The following is a 19,571-nucleotide window of genomic DNA, read 5'->3' on the forward strand; positions in this document are numbered from 1 at the left end:
CAGTAATGATAGATTTCAAAGCTAAATGCATTTAAAAGTAGAATAGGCTTTGTCCATTTAAATGATTCAGTGCTTGTACATTTCAAATTGATTTTGGGTTATAGTTATATACAAAACAATTAGTCCATGTTTCTCCATTTGGCCCATGCCTACACTATAAAAAGAAAATTATAGCTATCTCCTCCAAGCTGCTGAGCTATGATGAATATGGTAATAAACATACTATTTCCATGCCATGGGAGTTTGTGATTATAAGACTAAGCATTAAGTATTTTATTTATGGCAAAGATATACTATGAGCTAAGGTCCAAAATATACACAGACACTTATTAACTAAAGGGAAAGAATACATAAATACATCTTAGACATGTAACAACAAATACCACCACCCTGGCAGCTTGCTCTCACGCTTCTAACAATGCATTATCATCTGAATGACCATTTCTAGAATAAACCTCTAAGGACAAGGGTACCAATAACTGACAAAGGCATTTCACTAACTATAAACCAAGTATCATTCAAATGTACTCATGTGGTTAATAAGTAGTTGATGTCAAAAAACATTTTATTCATTCACTCAAAATGATAAACTTTGGTTTCCTTATCTGCAAAATGGAGATACCTACCTTCACTGAGTTATTATGTAGATTTCATTATTAATAGACATTCAATAAGGAACAATACTCTTAATAAGTTCCCCTGATGGCTAAGCACTGGATTGGTCACTGGTGGTATTGAGAATATCAAAAGGTCCCCATTCTTAAGAAGCTCGGTCTCTAGGACCACCTACTACTGAATAATTCTTGATATGGTTCAATTGCTGTTTTATTATTATCTTTTTTTCCTGGTATAATATAGGAAAAATTTTGAGAAAACACTGACATGTTTTACCAAAAGCTACAAGTTTATTAACATAATATATTCTAACATATATCAGTTTCAAGTGGGTCTTTTTCAATCTCAAATAAGAAATCACAATATTCAGCATTAAAAAAAAAAAAAATAGTGGTGGTCATTCACGGGTTTTAGTCCAAAGTGAAAATGCAGAAAACGTTTACTTTGGTGGATCTGTGTTGATGCCATATTTCTCCTTAAGGAGCTTCAACTGTTCTTCCTTCTTCTTTGTGTCCATCTTCTGAAATGCCTGAAAGTGTAGTAAGGACAAAAGTTAACAGTTACCAACCTACAGTCAAATGAATTTTACCAATAGCACTAGCTAGAAAAGAACTCTGGAGATACATCTCCCCTAATGGTACAACCCTCCACGAACTCTTACATGGGTTCCCCAAGTGATGAGAACTGTGGCTGTACTTACCCTGTTGGCATTATAGTACAAAACCACAAGGTATCTGTTACAAACATTGAATCCTGACAGGTGATCACATGCATTCTTGGCATCAAAGATGTCCTCATAGACCACATAAGCTGTTCCTCTAGTTTCAGGTGTGTTCCCCCTACAAAGTGGAATTGGACTTAATTAAAATACACATTTACCTGAAAACCTTTAGGGGAAATAGATATTATGGACAGGTATGCTGAATAAGCCTTTAATTTCTTGAATTAGGTAATTTTTAAGTACCATATCTCAGATGAAACTTACTATATTAAGAATACTAATATGGTTACTAAAACAAGAGCAGCAAAGAACCAGCTTGAAATGTTCAGTCTTCATGTTCACTACCCTACTAAGAGAGAGCAGTCCTCATGTTCACTCTCCTACTGCTCATACTAAGAATCAATTTTTAGTCTTACACTGGTAAGTATAGTACCTTAGGAGTGATAGCTGTTATTACCAAGGATGTCTAGGATGCAGCTTTTCTTAATGTCCATTTATGTAACAGAAACAACAGTTTTGGTTATTTACCACACTAGTCCCTTGTTTCTAAAGATTTTGATTTTCTCCCTCACTCTAATTTTAGTTCCAATTCTTAAACACAAGACATTCTCCATCAATGTAGCGAACAAACGTTTCTGGGTAGTATTTTACTAAAGCTTATAAAATCCATAAAAATAAATTTTGTGTCTGTGGCAGGAGTGGGGTTGGAAGGAAGCCCCTACCAAGAAGATGGCAAAATTAAAAACAGTCAACCACCATCCTTTATGACCAGGACAGGTGTCCTCCGATGTAAAGAGAGAGCTAATGTAGTTTCTTCCATTTTCCTTAGAAGATTCTTTGTCCTTTCAAAACAAGATTCAACTGCTAACCTTCAGACATTCACTTTTAGTTAACATCTGCACTTTTATGCATTACACAGCCCTCTGTAGCCAGGGAAAAGGGCTGGGTTTCTGGAGGGATTGGGTTTGAAGTGTCCTTGTTGGTGGGGTACCTGTGAGTCAGAGAAGAATGCTGGCAGGTGGCTGAACACAGAAGCTCATGGATATGGAGCTGCTTCTTGTGTAGGGAAGCTATAGGGCTGCCACCTCCTCTCCTCACACAGCTTCAGTTAGGGGAGCAGCTAGGGAAGAAGCGTGAGGAGCAACAAACTGCAGGTGGCAGATGGCCATGCACTTATGAGTGGGGACAGCGGGCAGAGGTCCTATTCAGCTTATGCTCCGGTAAGCTAAAGATGGATATCCCCTTGCTTTCATCTGAGTTCCAGCCACCCAACGCAACTGCACAATAAGGTTTATCAACTGCCACGGTGACTGCACAGGGTCAAGGGAAGGCAGTGGGCCCACGGGAAGGGGAGGCACCTGCCTAGATTTGATCTAGGATGAGACTACAGTTCTGGGCCCTGGTCAGAGCTTGTGCTTCCTGTAAAAGGGAGAGGTGTAGGGGGCTGAGGGGGTTGAAGGGTGCCAGGACCATAGAATGCTCTCACTTTGTCAGACTGCATGGGCCTGATGAAGAATTTTATTATACTCTTTACTCACTGAAAGTAACAACTTCTGACTTTTAACCATTTTCAAGAATGCTTAGTTTTGAAATATTGGGGAATACTCAAAGGAAAAAAACACTGTCCCAAAGATTTTCCCCATAAGTCCACTTAATTTTTATTTTGGAATAAAACCATTAAAAAAAAAAAAAAGTAAAAATTTAAGTTCCAAAAGGGCAAATAAATGTTTTTTTTTTTTAATTTTACTCCTACAGTTGCTATGCATACAGCAAGTGCTAATAAGCATCTGAAGGATGGAGATCTACTTTTTCCTATCAGTTCTCACACACATCTTTTTTCCAGGAAGCTAACAAAACAAGAGCATCTCTCTTTTTCCTCTTACATCTTCTTAGGAAGTAGAAGCACGACAGGCACTAAACCCATTTTAAAGATGCTCCATCTCAAGTGCCCCAGCCCCTAATTATCAACCTAGTATCTTGAAATCTACATTGTAATTTTAATTAAAAATATATACTTGGTACCTACTATTAATATATGTTAGGTGCTGAGTCAACAGTATTTTCTTTCTTTGGCCACACCACACAATTTATAGGATTTTAGTTCCCTGAACAGGGACTAAAACTGGGTCCTCAGCAGTGAGAGCTTGGATCTTAACCACTGGATCACCAGGGAATTCCTGCAACATTATTTTCTAGATCAATGGTAAAAGCTTAAAGTAAAAGTAAGGAGACCTACTCATGGAACAACCTCTCTGAGCTTCAGCTGTTTTCATGTGTCAAATAGTGACATCCTACCTCACACATGGTTTTAAAAAACAAAAGATGTAACAAGTTTGAAAGAGCTTTAAAAAATTCAAAGCACAGAGAGTCTGCTACATGCCAGGTAAGCTGACAAATCAGCCGGGTTTGCCCAAGACTGTCCAGGTCTGGGCACTGAAAGTCCACTGTCCCAGAAAACTCCTTGGCTCTGGGCAAACTGAGAAGGCCACTCACCCTACTGCTGGGTGCCACAGAGCATGCCCACAGCTACAGGATAGGAAACATCTGTTCCTCAATCAGTAACTTAGACCCAAGTTCTTGCACACCAAACTTTTATGAATTTATTCAACAAATATACATAGCGTTCTTTCTACGTGACAGGTGCTGGAAATCCAATAGTGAAAAAGATGAGCATCATCCCTTCCTTCAAGGGGCTCTTTTCATGCAGGAGAAAGATATTATGTAAATAGATGTAAAACAGTTGCAGTTAATGAGAGATTAATGGGAAGATAGGGGTTACTTTAGCTAGGGTGGTCTAGGAAAACCACTCTGGCATTAAAGCTGAGATCTGAAGAATGAGGAGCCAGAAATGAGATGAGCTGGGTGGAAATCCATCCCAGACAGCGGACTGAGAGTTCTAAGGCCCTGAGCTACTCTGCAATCTTTATATTGACTTAACTCCACTAATCTCTTAATTGTGTACTATCAATAAATTTTGTTATACCTTCATAAATACACTGCCACTTTCTATATTATTCATTTACTTACAGGCACCGGGTGCTTAGCATGTGTCAGGCACAACAAGAGTTGTCAACATAAGTGAAAAGAATATATGGTTACCTACCCTGGAAGAATCCAAAGGCTGGCAGGAGCCACAAGTGAGCACACAGTCAACAGCAAAACCATATGACAACTAAGAGAAGCAGCTATGGGAGCACGGAGAGGGGGTAGCTGATGCACATTGGGAAGGAAATACTCAAAGTGTGAACTATCTAATTTGATCCTCTGGGAAATTCTTCTAGAAAGATTTTATATCATAGATAAACTCCAGAAGGTTAACTATTTTGTTGTTTCATATGACTAGCAAGTACCCAGTGAGTATTTGAACCTAGGTTATCATACTGCCTCCATGTTAAAAGCTGAAAGGCACTATCCATTCAGATTATCTTCTATGTGAGGAAAAAGCCAGGCAACTTGTCTAGAGTCACATGACTCATTCTGAAGCAGAATCTTGTCTCCTGAACCCCAAGTCAAGGGATACCATTCTTGTATGTCTCAAACAGGAGTTCTTAACCTAGAGCTCATGTACCCACTGAAATCACGTGAAATGTTGTGTGTATTCTGCAGAAAGGGCCCAAAAGTTTTATCAAATTTGGAAAAAAAAAAGAGTTCCTTAAAAAGACAATTGGTCTGTAACACTTCATTTTCATTTCACTTCTGAGTACCAATGATGGTACATTTCTAGCTCTTCGTTTACTTTTTGGAAGAACAGTGATCACTGAAAAGGAGAATCCTCAAGATCTCACAGAGTTCTAAAAGCCAAGAAGGAACTGTCAAGTCATAAAAGAATTCCAATGGAAAATAAAACCTTTAGAAATCCTCTTAGATGGACTCCTAGTTAATTTGCTCATGTATACTAGTTAAAAGGACAGCAGCTGTGGTACTATGCAGAGATTCAATTTAGAATCACAAGATTTTATCACTAAAGAGCTGGGTGAAACTTGAAAAGTACTGATACTTTTACTCTCTGAGCTTTAGTAGCCTCACCTGTGAAACAGACACCCTATCACTTCCACACAGGGTTGTAGTGTCAGTGATGCAAATAAAAGCACCTATTAGGACAAATGGCATACAGAAGATGTTCAACAGATACCATCTGAAGCCCCAATCTTTAGATTAAATTAAAACATGGATTTATAATTACTTTGCCCTATACTTCTAAATCTTCAATAGAAAGGTGTAGTTGGAAAAAAAAAACATTTTTCTGTTACTTTTATATCTCTTTACACAACTTACTCAGAAATTTTGGAGTCAGTAAAGGAGACAGTAAAGACTGTTGAGAAAATTAAGAGTAACCACAGTAGAATACTTCTTTAAAATAGTAGCTATATAAAAAATGTCAATTCTTTTTCTTCCCATCTGTTGCCTTCAAACCACTCATTACTACTTCATGCTCTCTATAATTTCACAACTACCATTCTTGGCTTTCAATGAGTTGGATCATGAGGGTCTCTAGCCTCTTGGTAAGGCCCTCTGTCAGCTGTTAATTCTGAGATTATAAATTACACAATCATTTCTCTAAATGACATTTCAAAAGTTTCAGTAAGACTCACACTCTGATTTGACGAATAGGTCCGTATTTCCCAAATATATCATACATTTCTTCAGCTGTGATTTTGTAAGGCAAATTTCTTATATACAAAATCCGATTTACTTCTGGTGGAAGTCGAATCTAAAATGAAAGATAATGGGTTATCATTATAATCAGAGGCAAGAGAGCTACTATTTGAAAAATTGTCTCATAATACATTCTAAAAAAAAAGATACATAATTTTTATACACCAAGAGTAAGAACTGTAATCTGACATTAATGAAAATGGAATGCTCTTGGGAAAAGCAACTGGATGCTGGTTATAGGGAGGGCTGTTAGTAGGAACTAATAAGAGGCTATTACAAAATCCAGGACTTCCATGGTGGTTCAGATGGTAAAGCGTCTGCCTACAATGTGGGAGACCCAGGTTCAATCCCTGGGTCGGGAAGATCTCCTGGACAAGGAAATGGCAACCCAATCCAGTATTCTTGCCTAGAAAATCCCATAGATGGAGGAGCCTGGTAGGCTACAGTCCAAGGGGTTGCAAAGAGTTGGACACAACTGAGCGACTTCACTACTACTACACTACTACAAAATCCAGATTTTTAGTCACTACAGGTAAACAAAGATATCCAACCTCATTTAAAAGTCCTCAATGCTACAGACATTTGTGGGGAAGAACAAGGGAACTGCTTCCTGTTTGCTGGATAATAAAACTCCTACTGATGACCCTTTTCTGGTCTCAGAAACTTGTTCTATCAATGATCCCCTCTCTCCTTTGAATTTACAGCCTTTTCCTCACCATTGGCTTCTTTTATTCCTCACGTGAACAGTTGCTTATATACTCCCAATTGTCACACAAAATAAAACACTTTGGATCCCTCTTCATTCATTCAAATATTTAGTGAGCACCTTTGTTATACATTAGGATTACAGAATGAAGGGGACAAAAAAGAGCTCTCTACTTACTATCCCATCTTGCTCCTTTTTTCTTTTCTTTCAGTCAACCATCTGAAAAGATGCAGTGTATATACTCACTGCCTCTTATTCTTTACTTCATGACATTCATTAACCTACCACAATCTAGCTCTACCCAAGCACTCTGATGAAAATTGTTTTTATGCACTAAGACCTTTCACTTAGTGTTCAATTCTCATCAGCTCCTCTGAGGCTTCTGACACTGTTCACTATCACCTTCTTGACTATTCCTGACACTCTATTGCCTTGGATTCCTCCTAATTCTCTGGCTAGTAGTCCTCAGTCTTCTTTGGCCATTAAAATAGGATTTTCCAAAGAGTTTTACCTTTAGACTTCTTTTCTTGACTCTTCATATACTCCCCTTATCTCTACATTACTTTGGTCTCTTAACTACACATGCTTTCCACCCTAAGTCGATGACTCCCAAATATGTATCTCCAGTCCAGATTTCATTCTTGTGCTCCTTGTTAACATACTAATTACATACTGGACATTACTAATGTGCACAATAACTATTAAACCAGCACATAAACTATTAAATGTCTATTTCAGGCATTAACAATAAAGTGTTGTATACGTGGAAGAACAAGATAACTTATTCCCAGCCCTCAGGCTATTAGTGGCGACAAATGGTAAACAAGTACAATCAAGTTTTAGACGTTAAGATTTAAGGTTCAGTTCAAGTAGATAATTAACACTGTCAGATAATCACAACATACTTTCTAGTAAATCCGCTTTCTAACTCTGCAAGACACTATATCACATTTTCTCCTCTTTCCTCAAACCTTACCATCAACACTCCCTCTGACATCTGAGTTGAACTGTATCCTCTCTTCCCTGCTCATCCGAGATGATAACCTTGGCTCTTGCTTATTAGAGAAAACAGATATAACCAAATGGTAAATGTCTTATATTCAATCTTCATTTATCCACATTCATCCACTTTTCCTCTCATTGCTATGATAACCCCTCACCTACCCCAAACTACTGAATTTAACCTATCTTTCTCCTGCAACATTGGCATACAAATACACCTTATATCACACATCTTTAAAATAAAGTTAACTGTCATCCAACGTCTATGTACATACATGAAAACTTGTGGAAAAGCTATCTCCATTTTCTCAATTTCTACCTTTTTTTCATCCCACCGTATTCCACGTTTATCCACTGAAATGATTATTATCGAAGTTACCAAAAATCTTCACCTAACCATATTCAATTATGTCTTCACCTTAGTATACCTCTCAGAAGCTTAAAGCTGACCACTCTCTCGAGACAATTTTTCTTAGGTTTCCATAACACCCCACTCCCTAATATTACAATGTAAGCAGCAGGTCTTTTTTTTTAATTCATTATTGTATCTCCAGTACTTAAGACTAGTGTCTGGCACACAGTAAGTGTTCAATAAATATGACTGACTTATTGGATCCTCCCTCAAGTCTGGAACATACTAAGGTGCTCAAAAAATATCTTTGAAAACATTAATGAAGGATCCAAAAATTCCATAATCTGAAGATACTTCCAGGTTCCAGCTGGAAAGCCTAAGTGATTTATTGGGGGGTTCAACTGCGCTACTGACTTTTAGGCCGAGGAGAAGATCCCGATGCCAGATTCCAGGTACACGTGAAGCAACTTAGGCTGTTAACACTATCACTGACAGTAAGATAACAGACTCAAAAGCAACACTGACGGAAATGAGACTCAAGGAGCACATTCCTAAGGTCGGGGCCAGGATGAAATCTCCCCTCTGACAGATAACTTTTGATCCTTCCCCCCGAAGGGACAAAGGAGGGCCAAGAATGCTCTCTGGTCACGCCAGCAGCCAAGTCCCCTTCCTTGGCAGAAGTCCCCGACACTCACGTTCGCCCTCTTGGCCGCTTGCATCGCCATCTTGGCGGGCTGATGAAGTTACAGCAGCAAAGACTTGAATTTCTCCGCACTCCTCTGGAGCTCGCTTACTTTCGAGCGCAACAAGGCATCAGATACAGGACATCAACATCCAGACCCCGCCGGAAGCTGTTCTAACTCGACGGAATATCACCGTCTCACCCCGAAACGTGCTGACGTAGCTACTCTTACAAATAAGACTCCAGAGCAAAATAGGTCTGAGATACTTAACGAGGCCGGAAGGTTGAAAGGCGAAAGTCCAAGGCACTTCCGGCTCTGAACCGGAAGGGGCGGGACTTGGGCCTAAAAAGTGTTCCGGTCGGGGAGACCCTGAACCAAGGAAGTTGTCTGGATGGGGCGAGGCCTGAGGAGAGCTCCGCAGGGCGGAAGCGGGCCTCGCTAGGTGGGTCTGCACCCTGGTGAGTTGCGGGAGAGGACCGGCAGTGGAGTGGGATCCCGGGCTGCAGGCCGCGCGCTACGTGCGAGGGGACGTGTGCATGCGTCCGGGCCTCTGACAGTGCGCGAAGCCGAATCTGCAGGGTTCTGGCTGATTGTGTTGTGGCCGACACTGTATCTGGTACTCAGAAGCCCTGGCGCTAGCGCAGGCCCCCGAAATTGAGCGTGAGCCGACCAGGCCTCTACTCTAATCTCCGCGACTATGCCTGTCCCGACTCCCACCTCGCCTCCCAGCCGGCGACTGCAGTCCACGCGCCACTCGTCAAGTCCACTCTTTATTTCCTTAGACCAGCTTTATACTGATGATTTGAGGAGGCTGCGGGAGAAATAGGGGGTTACAGGCGAGCCTGGAGTGGCGCCCAGTTGCCTGACTGTGTACAGAGTTTTCTCCAAGTTTGCTATCGGAAGACTGGAGAGGTAGCCTTGTCTTGTACTACCCACTTCTTCACTGGGGCAGCTCCAGGACGATTTTGCCCACGTTCTTGTTAGTCTCCATGTACTCATGGGCTTCTTGAATTTCAGCCACGGGGTAGACTCTGTCCAGAACCGGCAGTAAGCGTTGAGGGCCCTCCGTGGAGAAGTGGGGCAGAATTTGCTCTGTGAAAGCCTTCACCAGCATCTGCTTGTACTTAAGGAAAAGAAGACCATCAGTCTGGACGGAGGCATTTCTTTGTCACTCCCCACCCTGCTTAGCGTTTCTGCTTTCTCTGAAACTTGTACACATCTGAAGTCACACAAGGGTATGTAATAATCACCTCACTCCTAGCATGTATGTGCATGCCTCTAGATTTGTAAGCTCGATTGTGTACCAGGTAAAGATCAAGCCTGGAGAAGATACTAGTGTCACTGAAAGCTGAAGGACTCTTTTTAAATAAAGACTTCAAGCAGGAGGCAGCCATAGAGAGGACTTATATAGGCTCAATTCAAAAGAGATGCTTAACCCCTGTTATCCCCCAGCAGATGTGAAACCCTGTGAGGAAACATTCCCAAAGCTGGCACCTGCTGGAATGCCACACGATTTCAGGAATGTATAAACTGTTAAAGGTAGAAGCTTACTAACCTCACTTACCTAAGAGGTTTTCTTAGCACACTGAGAACAGTTCTGCCTTTGCAAACAAAAGCCTTGGTACTATTAGAAATATTTCCTAATATAGTCAAGGCTTTGTTCATTTTATGTGAAGTTTACATACTATATTAAGTATTAGCCACCCTCTTTCCAAGATGTTGAGGCTTTCATCAACCAATTTTAATGAGTTCTTGAAATTGGGTTACCAGTTTATCCACAGGGGGGCAAATTTCTACAGGCTCTGCAACTTAATATGTGATCCTTTCTCAGGATTATGTGAATGAATCACACTTTTCTGGATAATAGTTAAATCACATGTTTTATATTCACCCATCACTCACCTTTTTGTCCCTAGGTCTTAGAAGACTGGTGATCAGACTTCCCCTTTTAAAAAGTAGCTTTGAAAACAGAGGCCCACTGATGACAGCTCCTCCCAGCAGACCATAGAGAACCCAATGACCATCAAGAGCCAGGCAGTTGACATTTTTCTCCCAGTAGGAGCCGCCTATGCAGTCTAGAATGAGGTTGACTCCAGCACCTTTCACATGAAACACAGATTTGTGATGCTAGTCAGAATCAGAAAGATTAGTGCAAAAGAAGATTACATGGCATATTTGTGGAAATATGGGTATAAATATATACAAGTGCAAGCAGTAAATCTATAGGTTGGAACCCAGAGCATTGCTTATAGAACCATGGTTGTAAATGGAGTTTAGAGAGCTGAAGTGTATCATATATATGTGATATAGTTCATATTATATGATCCCTGCCACAGCAAGAGGGAAATGGGACAACACCATGATCTGGTATTTTCCCTGACCTCCACATAAGTAGAGACCCACTGGCACCCAGGGGAATAGGGGAGATCCACCCCAGCCTACAGTACAGGCTAGTCCATATATAAGTTATGAAGTGTCTGCACGGGGCTCTCTGAATCATGGCTTTGCTAGCTTTCTTTTTAACTCTTTTTGATTCTTGTCAAAAAATGGAATGGGATGAGCCAAATATAAACAGATTTGGCTCTGGAATATAGAGGCATACACATCTACTTACCCACTTAGGGAGCTACCTACCAAAGCCTACTATGACCAGCTCCAAACTAGTTTCTACCCCTTCCTCCTTTTAATTCAATACAGAGTGCCTAGTTGGGAAAAAGAGGTCCTGAGTAATTGCAGGCCAACTCTGTGTGATTATCCCCTTTGTAAAAAGCATATGAATCATATCACTTACAAGAATGCCCATGAAAATCACCTTAGTCCTAAATACTGCCTGCCTGTCTCCAGTGGTCAAACAGTAGAGTACTAGAATTTGGCCTGGGCAGGTGTTTTGCTTTTAGCAGAGGGAAAACAGATCCAGAAGCAACTCTGTGGCTGGTGAGAATTTTATTTAATTATCTCTGAAACTCCTGCTGAACTGCAGAAGCTTTGTTTACCTTTAGTGAATTTCAGTGTTGCTTCAGAAAAATCCTCTTCTTTGTAATTGAATCCAGCAGCTGCTCCGAGCTTTTCTGCTATTTGAAGCTTCTCCTGGGAACCAGCTGTGACCAGAGGAGTAGCCCCAGCCATCCGGGCAAGTTGGATGGCAGCTGTGCCCACACCGCTTGCTCCTGCATGGATTAGCACAGAGTCTCCAGCCTGAACATTTCCTGTGATAGAAAGTATAGGAACCATGTTCTTTACTTTGCAACTGCTGTACCTTTACCACATAGGTTTATTCTACCATGATCACCTGGCCCTGGAACCACCAAATGGGAAATCTCTTGCTGTCTTTTTTAAAAATTATTTTTATTTATTCATTTGGCTGCATTGTGGCATGCAGGATCTTTGATCTTCGATGCAGTATGCAAATTCTTATTTGTGGCATGTGGCATCTGGTTCCCTGACCAGATTGAACCTGGGCCCCCTGCATTGGGAATGTGGAGTCATAGCCACTGGACCACCAGGGAAGTTCCCATCCTTCGCTTGAGAGTGAAGCAGCCAATCTCACCTTGATGCTCTTAGGCCACCTTGGTATGCCTTCTGTCCATCACAGCTGTACCACCCTTCAAGTCCTTCTATTCCAGAAAGCCTTCTCTGACCTTCGCCCATACGAACCTTTCTCACCTTAAGCTTCTGTTATAGTTTGTAGTTAGAGACAGGGCCACCCTTCCAAACACTGTGGTTGTCTTCCCAGTTACACTGATTTCCCCAAAGGCAGAGACCCTCACGTGAGCTCTTGGCTGGCCTCCGTGGGAATAAGGAGGAATTAAAGAGTTAGTTGAATGGCTCCCTGTGCTGCACTAGGGCTCTCAGAGAGCTTAGCAAGACTGAGAAGCAGGGACTACTACTGGGCTTACAGTGTGAAGATGCACACAGGCCTTCTATCCAGTGCTCACCAGGTTTTCTATCTGCTAACCATGATTTTCAGCCTCAATATCAAGCCATTGCTACATAGTATGAGGATCTGATACTAAGTAGGGGGTGCTGGGGTTGGCTGTTGCTCAGTGGCCAGATCAAAGCTTCCTTTCAGGACTGCTGGGTTTTGAGGTGGCTGAGTTATGAATAAATGAATAAATTGAACTATGCTGTATGGAGTGAGCATGGGGTGCACTGGTCCTTACCCACAAGATGTAATAGCTGGAAGGCAGTGAGCCAGGCCTCTGGGATGGCTGCAGCCTGACACATGGTCAGCCCTGCTGGGATGGGCATGAGGAGCTCTGCAGGGACAGTGACATACTGAGCCTGACCCCCGCCAGACAGCAGAACCATGGCTGGGTCCCCGACCCTCCAGGGTCCCTGGCAGCCAGCTCCGAGCTCTGCCACATGTCCAGATGCCTCAAGTCCCAAAATGTTGCTGGCTCCTGGAGGTGGGGCATATTGGCCTTGTCTCTGCAGAAAGAGGACACGCTAGGTAGTAAGCATGATCAGAAATCTGTGTCAGCATCCCTGGCCTTCCCATAGCTCCCCTCCTCCCCCTTTAAGACAAAATTCAGGGTAAAATTAGGTTTTTTAAGTCGAGAAAAAAGAGAGGGGAGGTAATTTGTTTCATACAAATAAGAGACTAGGTCCCATAATCAGTGGATGTCTAACTTGTGGTATCACTTCAGTCCTTGTATCATCTAAACCCCTTGTTTTACAAATGAAGAAACTGAGACCTGGTCAGGGGAACCAGGGTAACAAAACAAGTTAATAGCAAGACTAGTAACTAAACCATGGGCTTCCTAATGATATATCTCATATATCAAGTGCCAGGCTCTGTACTCATGCCTCACAATTGTCAGAGGCCTGAGACCAGAGGGACTGAACTAGGAGTGTGCATGAGAACAATTTGAGATGCTTTTTCAAAGTATACATGCCTGGATCCCCGCCTTATTTATTTTGAATAAGTGCCCCTGTGATTCTGGTGGACATTTCTTAATCACTTCAAAAAATGCAGGTGGCCCAGTTGAGTGCCTCAAGAAGAAGTTGGAAGAAAGTTCTTAAGAGCACTGCCCCCTGCCAGCTCTGGAACCCTCAGAGTGGAAAGAATACAGACTCAGAATCCTTAAGACAAAGACCTCAATCTGAATCCCTGCTCCCCTGGTTACTAGTGTGTGGCTTTGGGCTCATTGCTGAACCTCTCTGACTCTCAGTTTCTTTATCTGTAGAGTACAAATGGTGAACAGGATTGCCTGAGGAGCAGCTAGGATTCCTGATTTTCACCCAGGCGGCCCTGGTTTGACTCCTGGTGTGAGGATGCCAACCTTTGAGGCGGGGCTTCCCTAGTGGCTCAGACGGTAAAGAATCCACCTGCAATGTAAGAGACCTAGGTTCTGAAAGGTTGTTGCTGAACCACAAAAGACGCCAGGATTCTTGGCCTCCGGAAGAGAGGAATTCAATCCAGGGCCAGTGACGAGGCTTGATCGCTCAGAGCTTTTGTGTAATAAAGTTTTATTAAAGTATAGAAGAGATAGAGAACGTCTGACACAGACATCAGAAGGGGGCCAAGAAGAGTGCCCCCCCTGCTAGTCTGTAGCCGGATGTTACATAACTACTAGCAAGCTGTTAATTATAGAAAGGAGACGTCTCAAAACTCAGCACCAAGCCCCTCACCCACAGCATGCCTTTTGAGATAACATTGGCACCAGGTGAGTCATCCCAGGCCATAAAACCAAAATCTCGCAGACAGACAGGTTTCCAAGTAAATATATAGTTTCATCAACATAGATTAGGAGAGCAATGTATGAGTAAAACATGCAGGTTTGTCAAGACTGGTTCTGAGTCTTAGGTTCTGAATCTTAGGCGGAACTGACTTGAAAGACAGAGTCTAGGGTAAATACATAGTTCATTAACATAGCTTAAACATTTCTATAAGAAAAACGCATTGGTTAGCTTAAGGTTTGAGAAAAGTTCAGGTGGAACCAGGTTTCATTATGGCAACATAGAATTTTAAGAGAAACCTCTTAAAATTTGTATAGAGAAGGGAAAAAAAATCTAACACTTGTTTCCTCCTGCCACTTAAGAGAGAGATAAAAAATGTCTGACACCTGAAGCCTATTTCCTCCATTTGGAGACCCCTGGCCTTCCTGCCTGTTATCCTCTCAGTCCAATCCCGGGTCAGAAGGATCCCCTGGAGAAGGGAATGGCAACCTACTCCAGTGTTCTTGCTTGAACAATCCCGTGGACAGAGGAGGCTGGTGGGCTACAGTCCATGGGGTTGCAAAGAGTCAGACAAGACTGAGCTGACGCTTTCACTTTTTCACTTTCAAAGGAGATACAGGGAGGTCTAATACCCACCCCACCAACACATCTGGAAGCCTGAGCGGACAGACAATGGAATGACACAGGGTGGCCTCTGCTGTGCACATACCCCTTTATTTTGTGTAAACAAGGGAGGCTAAATGGTTCTAGTTACAGAACCCCAACGAAGCAGGTCATGATGAGCGTTTAATGGCAGTGCCTAGTCTCCTTCATCTGTCTGGTGAATGTTTATTAAAGACCGCGTTGCCCTGCTCAGTCCCAGTTGCTGTCAGACCCCGGGGTACCTGGAGTAAGTCCGCCCTGTTCAGGGCGCTGGCTGCCACCTTCAGGAGGACTTCACCCTCGCCTGGGCTGGGCTTGGCCACTTCCTTCAAGTAAAGATTTTCTGGTCCTCCCGGCTTGTCAAAGTGCACAGCTATCATGGTCTCTGAGGACACACAGGGTATAGCAAAGTTCTTTCAGGGCTCCAGCGCCCTGCTGCCGGCCGGCGGCCTCCCTCAATCCATCTGGCCGTCGGCCCCTGCTCTCCTTCCAGCGAGGCCCCTGCCGCCTCCAGGCCAACCCCACGCGGAAGGCTCCGGCTGAGGTGGGGGTGCAGGGAGGCTGGCCACACCGACTGGCTGCGGGCGGAACAGGAAAACACTGAAGAGCATGAAGCAATTTTCACTCCCTCTGAGTTGGAATCTCCCACCTGTCTGGATCGCTAGAGCCTGTGTGAGCTCCTTACGTGCTCCAGGCCCGGCCCCTCTGCTGCTGTTGCTGCTGCTCCAGGTGACAGGGCGCGGTCCTGAGCGCCCGGCGGGTCCTAGGAGGTGGAAGGCTGCACTCTGGGTAGTGCAGGGGGTGGGGTTGCCCAGAATCAACCCTCCCCTTCCTTCTCTCCCTTGAAAATGCAAAGCTAGTGGCGGCAAATCAGATTTTTGTGAAATTGGAGCCTCTGGAATCTAGTCTTTCCCTTGGTTTAGCATGAAATGCTGTTACAGCACTCAACTTTGAGAATCATTCCCTCTAAGAGAACTAGAACCGGAACTCTTGGCAGGCGACGGGTCCATTTCCCAGCCTGGCCAGGCTTTTGGCCGGTTTGTGCTGTCAGTCTCTTTCTGCCCTTGGTCTCTGGAGTAAGGTGGGCAAGCAGGGTGCTTCTGAGAAAAGAGAGAGGAACACTGTGGGGAAAGGGAATATAAAAGCAGTCCTGGGATTCTTTAAACTTCTGTGATTTCTCCTGTCTTTCCTGAGGATGAGGAAATGGCCCCTGGAAGATGCTGCCCAGTGAGGCAATTTAGCCTGGTTTCTCAACCTTGCCACAGTTGACATTTTGGACAAAATAATTTTTTGTTTTGAAAGACTTTCCAGTGCAGCGTGGGGTGTTTAGCAGCACCCCTGGTCTTCACCCACTAGATATCAACAGCACCCTTCTCCAGTTGTGACAATAAAAAATGTCTTGACATTGTCAGATATCCCCTGGGTAGCAAAAAAACGCCTGCTCCTGGTTACAAGCCACTGGATTAGAAGAATATACATGTATGTGCACCTGTATAAAAAGATAGGTAACTTTTTTTTGCAGTGCCTTATAATTTGCCTCTTCACATGTGTTCTCTTATTTGAGTTTTATGACACTTCACTAAAAAGGAATTGAGATGTATCAACAGAAAGATTAATTTGGTTTCAAGGGGCACATAGCTGATGAATGTCAGAGCCAGGAATCAAACTATCTCATGGTCCTGCCCAAGGCTCTAGAGTAGAAGGAAAGACTGCCTGGGGCAACCATCTGTCCCATCAATTACAAACTCCCCTTCTCTTTATTTACATTCCTCTCCTGAGCATTCTTGCAAGAAGGCTACCCAAGTTACATATTTTTTATAAGGCCTATTTTCCAGAAACACCTGTCAGCCATTGTCCCTCCTCGTCATCTGTGTCAAAACCACTATTGCAAGAAAAGGGACAGAAGAAGCCCAACAGTGTATTCAGAGGGAAGGTCCAAAAGGCCAAAGGAGGCCTTTTCTGGAAACTTTGTGGTGGGTATTTCTTGCTACTTTTTTGGGGGGTAGGCTCTAGTGTCTCAGACCATGTCCCACGGAGGGCAGGAACTTATACTGCTGACTCCCTGATAATTAAAGAATAAGACCCAGGGGACTTCCCTGGAAGTCCAGTGGTTAGGACTCGAAGCTTCCATCACTGGTGGCATGGATTCCACCCCTGATAGGGGAACTAAGATCCCACAAGCCACACAGAGCAACAGGCCTTATGAAAATATGTAATTGTCCATCTCTGAGGACACTAACCTCCCAAAGGGTCAATAGAGAACTCTACTGGAAACCACAAAAACAGGTTGATTTCCTTAAAACATCCGTGCTCCAGCCCCTTTTTGTCAAAATATAAGTTGTGGAATTGGGTGGTAAGTTTTAGATGACTGGTTGCTGTGGCAATATTCCACAGTCCACATCTCTGGCCTTAGAGGGACTCCCTACAGGTTCATGTTTTAGCAGAACAAGCAAGATCTGTGTTAGGAATGAGGTGGAAGCATGTGTCCCAGAAACCCAGCTGATGTGAGGGTACAGCTGCTGCTGCTTATCCTGAAAGTTAAATGGGGGTGAGGGCATAATCTCTCCCAGATGTCCTCTGAAGGGTTCTGTGTAAACCAGCAGCTTCTGTGGTAACCAAGCCCAAGCTTGGGCAGCCCATCAGCTCAGTGCTGACAACTGGTCCTTGCCTAGAGGAGCTGGGGCAGTTCACCTCTGGATACCATGCCAACTTCTGTGCCTGCAGGACTTTGTCTGGGCTCTTCCTCCCCTCTCTCCATGGGCACTCCACCTTGAGGTTGGAGGGCAAAGACTCAGGAAGGCTCTAGGAAAGGGAAGAGCTTGGAGTCAGCTTGGTGGGGCTGCCTGTTTGGTTACCTGCCTCTGCCATCTTCCTGGGGACCCATCTGTATGACTCAGGGCCCAAGACAGTTCTTACTCCAGGCAGTGGTCTTCATCAATAGACAAAAAGCATTTTTAAAAGCTGCGTTCCCCATATTTTAAAGTTGATATCTAAAATCTTTCATCTTACATTTAAGGTAGTACAAAAGATGATTTCTGGTCATAAATACTGACATTTAAAACTCATATCAGGCTTTTAAATGTATCAAGTGCAGTTGGATTTTGGAGCAATTTGATACTATAATCATCCACTAAAAAGTACCCAAACAAGTTCTTTAACAGTTGGAAGTTTTAAAATTCCATTTTTTCCCAATACTTATATTTTCATTCTGCATAAAAATTACATCCTGCTGTATTTTATGCTTTATTGATCATTCTTGTCTGCAACAAAATATATGTAACCTGACAGTTTAAAATTTTCTGTGATTGTAGGGCTATAAAGTGTTAAATTTCTTCTGGATTTACTTATCATTACAATATTATTAGTTCACAGCTGATCAAAACATTATTTTGAATTACTTTTATGTTATTTAGAGTATTATTTTAGGGGAAGTCCCTTTCAGTGCAGTGGTTAGGACTCTCTGCTCTCACTGCTTAGGTCCCAGGTTCTATACCTGGTCAGGGAAATAAAATCCCACAGGCTACGTGGCGTGGCCAAAGTAAAAGTATTATTTTAAATATTAATAATTATTGAATATAAAATTTTTATTGGACCATTGGTGGGGTTGAATTTTTCCAAATATGTCATCTGTGGATGAATATTAATTATTGGTTGAATGAGACTGGTTTCAGCATTAATCTTTTTCATTTTTATGGACAAGCGCTGAGAAATCTAATTTGCATAAATTAGAAGGGAAAGAAATTTCTTTATAGGAATGTCAGCCAATTATTTGAATACCTCTGAGTTATATGATAAAAACCATATAAGGATTTATCATCAAAAATTCTTTTCAGTGATGTATTAGCTGGCAACTTAATTAAGACTTCCTTCAATTTTGTTGAAAGCAAAGATTTGGAAACCATTCAACCTGTAAGGGATTAGTTACCCAGTCGTATGTGTCGTTCTCAGCTTCTGGGATTATTGCCAACAAAGCTTTGCAAAGATTTATCAAATGATTATATTTCTGCTTTATTTCTTAGAGGCCCCTTGTTTAAACTGATATATTCAGGAGGATGTGGAAAGTAAAAGTGTTAATTCCAATACACTTTTTTGCTAAGACAATTCTTTGGACCAAATCCTTCTAAATATGTTTGTATTTGGGGGGGAGGGATGAATTGGTAGATTGGGGTTGACATATACACAGTACTATGTGTAAAATAGAAAACCAATAAGAATCTACTGTATAGCACAGGGAACTCTACTCGATACTCTGTAATGATCTGGGAGTAGAATCCAAAAAAGAGTGGCTATATGTATATGTGTAACTGATTTACTTTGATGTACAGCAGAAACTAATGGAACATTGTAAATCAACTATACTCCAATATAAGCTAATTAAAAAAATAAATATATTTTAATTGACATCTTGGTATTGTAAACTTAACCCATTTATCAACATCTGTGACATTCTTATTGGCAAAGCCAGCCACCATTGTTAAACTAATCAGCCAACTCATATTTCTATCAGAAAAGGTT

The 19,571-nt window shown here is 42.4% G+C and overlaps 3 protein-coding genes and 1 long non-coding RNA gene across 9 annotated transcripts in view; 2 read left to right on the plus strand and 2 right to left on the minus strand.

Annotated features, from left to right (window-relative positions):
- FKBP1B (FKBP prolyl isomerase 1B) overlaps positions 1-5,200 on the plus strand; it is a 22,965-nt gene extending 17,765 nt beyond the window's left edge. The window contains exon 4 of the mRNA XM_086325811.1: positions 4,366-5,200. The gene's annotated coding sequence lies outside the window, so the exon portion shown is untranslated. The remainder of the gene's footprint in view (positions 1-4,365) is intronic.
- On the minus strand, positions 884-9,052 carry SF3B6 (splicing factor 3b subunit 6). Its single transcript, XM_086325821.1, has 4 exons — positions 8,748-9,052; positions 5,929-6,047; positions 1,316-1,454; positions 884-1,144 (listed from the first exon to the last, which is right to left on the minus strand). Exons 1-4 carry the CDS (start codon positions 8,775-8,777, stop codon positions 1,055-1,057), a joined length of 378 nt encoding a protein of 125 aa, XP_086181947.1. The 5' UTR covers positions 8,778-9,052; the 3' UTR covers positions 884-1,054.
- LOC147362826 (uncharacterized) lies at positions 9,042-19,457 on the plus strand. Of its 6 annotated transcripts, XR_015136530.1 has the most exons (4): positions 9,055-9,193; positions 9,753-9,970; positions 13,922-14,401; positions 15,025-19,457. It is a non-coding gene; the product is annotated as an uncharacterized LOC147362826 (long non-coding RNA). The 6 variants fall into 6 exon arrangements; XR_015136528.1 differs by lacking the exon at positions 15,025-19,457 and having other exon boundaries at positions 9,042-9,177; positions 13,922-14,224; XR_015136525.1 differs by lacking the exons at positions 13,922-14,401; positions 15,025-19,457 and adding an exon at positions 11,786-12,854 and having other exon boundaries at positions 9,042-9,177.
- On the minus strand, positions 9,493-15,436 carry TP53I3 (tumor protein p53 inducible protein 3). Its single transcript, XM_086325778.1, has 5 exons — positions 15,299-15,436; positions 12,896-13,163; positions 11,729-11,941; positions 10,638-10,834; positions 9,493-9,858 (listed from the first exon to the last, which is right to left on the minus strand). The coding sequence occupies exons 1-5, from the start codon at positions 15,434-15,436 to the stop codon at positions 9,676-9,678; spliced, it is 999 nt and encodes a 332-aa protein (XP_086181904.1). The 3' UTR covers positions 9,493-9,675.
- Positions 19,458-19,571: the final 114 nt, after the last annotated feature.

The sequence above is a fragment of the Bos grunniens genome, chromosome 11 (assembly GCF_055505025.1).
Source record: "Bos grunniens cultivar Pamir isolate PY7600 chromosome 11, Bosgru_T2T1.0, whole genome shotgun sequence".
NCBI lineage: Eukaryota > Metazoa > Chordata > Mammalia > Artiodactyla > Bovidae > Bos > Bos grunniens.

What these genes read in the sequence shown, in the direction of transcription:
- SF3B6 (XM_086325821.1), bottom strand. Translation starts at nt 8,777, where the DNA reads ATGGCGATGCAAGCGGCCAAGAGGGCGAAC. An exon ending in AAGCGGCCAAGAGGGCGAAC is followed by an intron (nt 6,048 to 8,747) that starts GTGAGTGTCGGG and finishes CTTTCATTTTAG; the next exon opens with ATTCGACTTCCACCAGAAGT. An exon ending in CCTATTCGTCAAATCAGAGT is followed by an intron (nt 1,455 to 5,928) that starts GTGAGTCTTACT and finishes TCCACTTTGTAG; the next exon opens with GGGGAACACACCTGAAACTA.
- TP53I3 (XM_086325778.1), bottom strand. Translation starts at nt 15,436, where the DNA reads ATGATAGCTGTGCACTTTGACAAGCCGGGAGGACCAGAAAATCTTTAC. An exon ending in AACACTGAAATTCACTAAAG is followed by an intron (nt 10,835 to 11,728) that starts GTAAACAAAGCT and finishes TTCATGTGAAAG; the next exon opens with GTGCTGGAGTCAACCTCATT. An exon ending in TAAGACCTAGGGACAAAAAG is followed by an intron (nt 9,859 to 10,637) that starts GTGAGTGATGGG and finishes CTTTTCCTTAAG; the next exon opens with TACAAGCAGATGCTGGTGAA.